This window comes from Lepidochelys olivacea, assembly GCF_965140295.1.
Source record: "Lepidochelys olivacea isolate rLepOli2 genome assembly, chromosome: 7".
In the NCBI taxonomy this organism is placed as follows: Eukaryota; Metazoa; Chordata; order Testudines; family Cheloniidae; genus Lepidochelys; species Lepidochelys olivacea.
Window position 1 is genome coordinate 918,882 of NC_140417.1, and position 6,706 is coordinate 925,587.

A 6,706-nucleotide genomic window follows, 5' to 3' on the forward strand; every position below is an offset into this window, starting at 1 on the left:
GGCAATAGCGACCACGCCCCGGGCTCCTCCCCCTGGCAGAGACCACGCCCCCGGGTCCTCCCCCGGGCAGGGCCCACGCCCCCGGGTCCTCCCCCGGGCAGAGACCACGCCCCCGGGTCCTCCCCTGTCGCGTTCTGGGCACGAGGCACAATCCTACATCCGGGCCTCCCGTGGTGGAGACGAGCCCGCCTCAGGGTAACCATAGAGTTGGCCTCCCGCGAGCAAGAAGGGACTGACGCACACCATAGAGAATAACGCCGAGGTGATAGAGTGTCCTGGGCACGCCGGCTCCGTCCGTGGCAGGTGGGGGAGCCCCAGCCATGGGCTGTGTGCGGGGGGGGGGGGGGAGCCCCAGCCATGGGCTGTGTGCGGGGGGGGGGGTTGGCTGGGGGAGGGAGGGGGGGAGCCCCAGCCATGGGCTGTGTGCGGGGGGGGGGGGGTTGGCTGGGGGAGGGAGGGGGGGAGCCCCAGCCATGGGCTGTGTGCGGGGGGGGGGGTTGGCTGAGGGAGGGGGGGAGCCCCAGCCATGGGCTGTGTGCGGGGGGGGGGTTGGCTGGGGGAGGGAGTGGGGGGAGCCCCAGCCATGGGCTGTGTGCGGGGGGGGGGTTGGCTGGGGGAGGGGGGGGAGCCCCAGCCATGGGCTGTGTGCGGGGTGGGGGGTTGGCTGGGGGAGGGAGGGGGAGCCCCAGCCATGGGCTGTGTGCGGGGGGGGGGTTGGCTGGGGGAGGGGGGGGAGCCCCAGCCATGGGCTGTGTGCGGGGGGGGGGTTGGCTGGGGGAGGGAGGGGGGGGGGAGCCCCAGCCATGGGCTGTGTGCGGGGTGGGGGGTTGGCTGGGGGAGGGAGGGGGGGAGCCCCAGCCATGGGCTGTGTGCGGGGGGGGGTTGGCTGGGGGAGGGAGGGGGGGGAGCCCCAGCCATGGGCTGTGTGCGGGGGGGTGGGGGGTTGGCTGGGGGAGGGAGGGGGAGCCCCAGCCATGGGCTGTGTGCGGGGGGGGGGGTTGGCTGGGGGAGGGGGGGGAGCCCCAGCCATGGGCTGTGTGCGGGGGGGGGGGTTGGCTGGGGGAGGGAGGGGGGGGGGGAGCCCCAGCCATGGGCTGTGTGCGGGGGTGGGGGGTTGGCTGGGGGAGGGAGGGGGGGAGCCCCAGCCATGGGCTGTGTGCGGGGGGGGGTTGGCTGGGGGAGGGAGGGGGGGAGCCCCAGCCATGGGCTGTGTGCGGGGGGGGGTTGGCTGGGGGAGGGAGGGGGAGCCCCAGCCATGGGCTGTGTGCGGGGGGGGGGTTGGCTGGGGGAGGGAGGGGGGGAGCCCCAGCCATGGGCTGTGTGCGGGGGGGGGGTTGGCTGGGGGAGGGAGGGGGGGAGCCCCAGCCATGGGCTGTGTGCGGGGGGGTGGGGGGTTGGCTGGGGGAGGGGGGGGGGGGGTTGGCTGGGGGAGGGAGGGGGGGAGCCCCAGCCATGGGCTGTGTGCGGGGGGGGGGTGGGGGGTTGGCTGGGGGAGGGGGGGGGGTGGGGGGTTGGCTGGGGGAGGGAGGGGGGGAGCCCCAGCCATGGGCTGTGTGCGGGGGGGTGGGGGGTTGGCTGAGGGAGCCCCAGCCATGGGCTGTGTGCGGGGTGGGGGGTTGGCTGGGGAGGGAGGGGGGGGGGAGCCCCAGCCATGGGCTGTGTGCGGGGTGGGGGGTTGGCTGGGGGAGGGAGGGGGGGGGGAGCCCCAGCCATGGGCTGTGTGCGGGGGGGGGTTGGCTGGGGGAGGGAGGGGGGGGGGAGCCCCAGCCATGGGCTGTGTGCGGGGGGGTGGGGGTTGGCTGGGGGAGGGAGGGGGAGCCCCAGCCATGGGCTGTGTGCGGGGGGGTGGGGGTTGGCTGGGGGAGGGAGGGGGAGCCCCAGCCATGGGCTGTGTGCGGGGGGTGGGGGTTGGCTGGGGGAGGGAGGGGGAGCCCCAGCCATGGGCTGTGTGCGGGGGGGGGGGTTGGCTGGGGGAGGGAGTGGGGGGAGCCCCAGCCATGGGCTGTGTGCGGGGGGGGGGGGTTGGCTGGGGGAGGGAGTGGGAGCCCCAGCCATGGGCTGTGTGCGGGGGGGGGGGGGGTTGGCTGGGGGAGGGAGGGGGAGCCCCAGCCATGGGCTGTGTGCGGGGGGGGTGGGGGGTTGGCTGGGGGAGGGAGGGGGAGCCCCAGCCATGGGCTGTGTGCGGGGGGGTGGGGGGTTGGCTGGGGGAGGGAGGGGGAGCCCCAGCCATGGGCTGTGTGCGGGGGGGTGGGGGGTTGGCTGGGGGAGGGAGGGGGAGCCCCAGCCATGGGCTGTGTGCGGGGGGGTGGGGGGTTGGCTGGGGGAGGGAGGGGGAGCCCCAGCCATGCTGTGTGCGGGGGGGGGGGGTTGGCTGGGGGAGGGAGGGGGAGCCCCAGCCATGGGCTGTGTGCGGGGGGGGTGGGGGGGTTGGCTGGGGGAGGGAGGGGGAGCCCCAGCCATGGGCTGTGTGCGGGGGGGGGTGGGGGGTTGGCTGGGGGAGGGGAGGGGGAGCCCCAGCCATGGGCTGTGTGCGGGGGGGTGGGGGGTTGGCTGGGGGAGCCCCAGCCATGGGCTGTGTGCGGGGGGGTGGGGGGTTGGCTGGGGGAGCCCCAGCCATGGGGGGTGGCTGCCTGCGGTCACAGGATCCATGTAATCTCGTGTGTTTTCACTTGTGGCACCCAGCTGGCCTGCCCGGGATTCCTGCCCTGTTCCCCCAGCGTGATTCGGGGCACAGAGCTCCTGTGGGTACTGGTGTCCGTACCCCAAACGGCAGCGTGCCCCCCGGCTCACCCCACCCATCTCTCTGGCAGGGTTTGGGGTGCCTAGCGCAATGGCCTCCCGTGCGGGCCCCCGGGCTGAGGGCACTGATGGGAGTGACTACCAGCATCGCGAGAGGGTGGCCTCCCATTACCAGATGAGGTAGGTCTGAGTGCAGGCTGGGTTGAGCCCCTTGAGTCCTTGCACCCTATTCTGAGTCCCTGCCCAGTGAGCTGGGGGAGGGTGCGGAGCTGCCCAGCAGGGCCGAGCTGGTGTCCATGAATGGCTGGGCATTCCCTGGGCCCTGGAATACGTCTGTCCCCAGGGCACTGTGTGCTGGGATTCAAGGGGTCACTGGACCTGTCTGAGCAGCTGAAGGTCCAAGCCAGGGCAGGGTGTGTGTGTCCAGGGCAGGTCTCTTATGCTGCAGTGCAGCCTCCTCCCTGCCCAGCCCACGGGAAAGCCAGAGGTGCTGTGCACACCAGCTCTGGGTCACGAGCAGCTCACACCAGAGTGAGCATTGTAGGCTAATGCCCTGCTCCCATGGCCATAGGTGTTCCCGCCACAAACCAGGCTGCTTGTGGCTGTGGCTGGCAGGGGGCAGAGGGCCAGAGAGCGCCCGGGCTGACCTGCAGTTTAAATCTGTTGTGCTTGTCCTGGAGCACTCTGCCCCGAGCCCCAGTCAGGTGGGGAGGCCCCCCGTCTGCCAGGGGAAGTGGCTCAGTCAGGCTTCACACCCAGCAGCTGCTTCCCCCGGGACCTACTCAGAGGAATCTGCCCTTCCTGCCGGGTTCACCCTGCTCCGTAGCCTTCAGGCTAGTGCTCCAGGATCACGCACTGCTGGTGACTTCAGCTGTACCCCAGGGAGACACATGCTGCCAGGGGCTGGTTTGCAGCCTTGCTCTGTTGGGGTCCTGGGGCCCAGCTGAGGTTCAGGCAGGCTTCAGGCTCTGTCCACAGCTCTTGGCAGCCTGACTGCCACCTCTCCTGTCTGAGTCCTTCCTGCCCAGCCCCCTTGGGCAAAGCCAGGGAGCCCATCGAAGTGCCAGCCTGAGCCTGGCTTTCTCCCTCTCTGCAGTGTGGCCCTGAAGTCCGAGATAAAGAAGCTGATCTATGTGCAGGTGGCCATCTGGCTGCTGCTCCTGGCCCAGATGTGTGTGGCTCACCTGAAGCTGCTGCCCCATGACCAGGTGGCCATGCCTTACCAGTGGGAGTACCCCTATCTGCTCAGCATCATCCCCTCTCTCTTCGGCCTCATGTCCTTCCCCCGCAACAACATCAGCTACCTGGTGCTGTCCATGATCAGCACAGGCCTGTTCTCGGTGGCACCCCTCATCTACGGCAGCATGGAGATGTTCCCCATGGCGCAGCAGCTCTACCGCCACGGCAAGGCCTACCGCTTCATCTTCGGCGTCTCCGCCGTCTCCGCCATGTACCTGCTGCTGCTGGTGGCGGCACAGGTGCATGGCTGGCAGCTCTACTACAGCAAGAAGCTCCTGGACTCCTGGTTCGCCAGCACGCAGGAGAAGAAGAGGAAATGAAGAGGGGCTGGGGGCCACACACCTGCGTGACTTGGGGGGTGGGGGGTGCCACATCCCCAGGGGGCTGGATGGCACCATGGTGGGGGTCCCCACTTTTGGGCAGCTCTGCTGGTAAACACTGAAAGCTCCCTATAGACTGGGCTGCCCTGCCAGGCAGCCAGCCAGAGTGTGCTCAGGGCCCCTCTAACCCTAGCCCTGGCTGCAGCGACTGAACATGGGCCAGAGCTGGGTAGGGGGCAGTCCTCATGCGACCAGGGTCCCCTCACCAGAAGTCCCCGGCAGCACTCGGCTTTGGTGCCTCTGCCCGGTTGGCTGGGATGAGAGGGGCCCCGGTGTGGCACAAGGGGGGCAGCCACCAGCCCTTACTGATCTCCCCATTTCATGGAGCAGAAAGGTGCCCTGACCCCAGTGCCTCTGCCCTGAAGTCTGATGACATGGCACAGCCCCAGGGCTGCAGACGCTGGTTGGCGTGGCACTGCCCACAGTGGCTTGTGCTGGGCTGATGTTTGTGTCTGAGGCCCAGTCTGCACCAGTGCCCTGCTCGGATTGCCCTGGGGGCATGCAGGTTTCTCCCTTCGCCCGCAGCCGGGTGCATTCCGTGCTCTGCCAGGGAATGAACGGCTCCAGGTCACCAGCGAGCCAGTGGTCTCAGGCCAGGTGCCCCAGCGATGGGATGAAATAAAGAGCCGCCTTGCTGAACATGTAGCCTCCAGCACTCTGTCTTCCAGGGGGTGGGGGAAGGGCAGATGCCCCTCACTGCCCTGCATTGATTTGTGTCCCTTAGCTGCTCCCCGAATCTGTCCTGCTGCTGGGTTCCCAGAAACCCTGGGAATGGCAGTGCCTAGACCCCTCCTGATCTTGGTTGCCAGGTGCTGGATTCCCCATTGTCTTCCCCAGGCTCCACTGATAGGGGGATTGAGGCCCAAGCAGCTGGGGATACCCTCCCTCTGTCTGCTAGCCTGCCCCAGAGCACACAGCCCTCCCCCTCCCTGCAACAATGTATAGGGGAAACTGAGGCATGCAGGCTTCATACCAATGTTACAGACTTCTCCCTAAGTGGTGCTGTCAAACAAGGGCCTCCCTGCCAGCTCTGTGTCTGGGGGATGCCGTGCCTCAGGCTGCCCACCCAGCAGGACCTCCAGGACAGAGCCCAGCTGCCACGTGGGCCCGGAATGGAGGTGAGCGTGTGAGGAGCAGGCTGCAGCTGCACGTGCCACCCAGCTGTGTGGGTTTCTGTGCAGGCTGCCGCAGTCTCACAGGAAGCCTGAAATAAACCAGGTCAACCGCCGTGTTCCCATTGTCCCAGCTGCCTGCTCGCACGCAGTGTCCTGGACGGGGGCGGCAATGGGGACACAGGGAGGTTTCTGGGGGATGGGCTGTCCTGGGCCAGCGCCCTGGGCGGGGGCAATGGGGACACAGGGAGGTTTCTGGGGCACGGGCTGTCCTGGGCCAGCGCCCTGGGCGGGGGCAATGGGGACACAGGGAGGTTTCTGGGGCATGGGCTGTCTGGGGCCAGCGCCCTGGGCGGGGGCGGCAGTGGGGACACAGGGAGCTTTCTGGGGCACGGGCTGTCCTGGGCCAGCGCCCTGGGCGGGGGCAATGGGGACACAGGGAGGTTTCTGGGGGATGGGCTGTCGAGGGCCAGCGCCCTGGGTGGGGGCAATGGGGACACAGGGAGGTTTCTGGGGGATGGGCTGTCCTGGGCCAGCGCCCTGGGGAGGGGGAAAGTGGGGACACAGGGAGGTTTCTGGGGGATGGGCTGTCTGGGGCCAGCGCCCTGGGCGGGGGCGGCAGTGGGGACACAGGGAGGTTTCTGGGGCACGGGCTGTCCTGGGCCAGCGCCCTGGGGAGGGGGGAAGTGGGGACACAGGGAGGTTTCTGGGGGATGGGCTGTCCGGGGCCAGCGCCCTGGGGAGAGGGCAATGGGGACACAGGGAGGTTTCTGGGGGTTGGGCTGTCCTGGGCCAGCGCCCTGGGGAGGGGGGCAATGGGGACACAGGGAGGTTTCTGGGGCACGGGCTGTCCTGGGCCAGCGCCCTGGGGAGAGGGCAATGGGGACACAGGGAGGTTTCTGGGGGATGGGCTGTCCGGGGCCAGCACCCTGGGGAGGGGGGAAGTGGGGACACAGGGAGGTTTCTGGGGCACGGGCTGTCCTGGGCCAACGCCCTGGGGAGGGGGGAAGTGGGGACACAGGGAGGTTTCTGGGGGATGGGCTGTCCGGGGCCAGCGCCCTGGGGAGGGGGGCAATGGGGACACAGGGAGGTTTCTGGGGGATGGGCTGTCCTGGGCCAGCGCCCTGGGGAGGGGGAAGTGGGGACACAGGGAGGTTTCTGGCGGATGGGCTGTCCGGGGCCAGCGCCCTGGGCGGGGGCAATGGGGACACAGGGAGGTTTCTGGGGCACGGGCTA

General features: G+C 69.7%; 1 protein-coding gene across 2 annotated transcripts; it reads left to right on the plus strand.

The window, feature by feature from the left end:
• The first annotated feature begins 167 nt into the window (after window positions 1-167).
• JAGN1 (jagunal homolog 1) lies at window positions 168-4,997 on the plus strand. Of its 2 annotated transcripts, XM_084633662.1 has the most exons (3): window positions 168-303; window positions 2,811-2,919; window positions 3,836-4,997. In XM_084633662.1, exons 2-3 carry the CDS (start codon window positions 2,831-2,833, stop codon window positions 4,296-4,298), a joined length of 552 nt encoding a protein of 183 aa, XP_084489788.1. In that variant the 5' UTR covers window positions 168-303; window positions 2,811-2,830; the 3' UTR covers window positions 4,299-4,997. The 2 variants fall into 2 exon arrangements, with proteins under 2 accessions (XP_084489788.1, XP_084489789.1); XM_084633663.1 differs by lacking the exon at window positions 168-303 and having other exon boundaries at window positions 2,639-2,919.
• The last annotated feature ends 1,709 nt before the right edge of the window (window positions 4,998-6,706 follow it).

Bases quoted from the DNA above. Each gene is read 5' to 3' on its own strand.
- JAGN1 (XM_084633662.1), top strand. From the start codon at position 2,831: ATGGCCTCCCGTGCGGGCCCCCGGGCTGAGGGCACTGATGGGAGTGAC. The intron at 2,920-3,835 runs GTAGGTCTGAGT...CCCTCTCTGCAG, and splicing joins GCCTCCCATTACCAGATGAG to TGTGGCCCTGAAGTCCGAGA.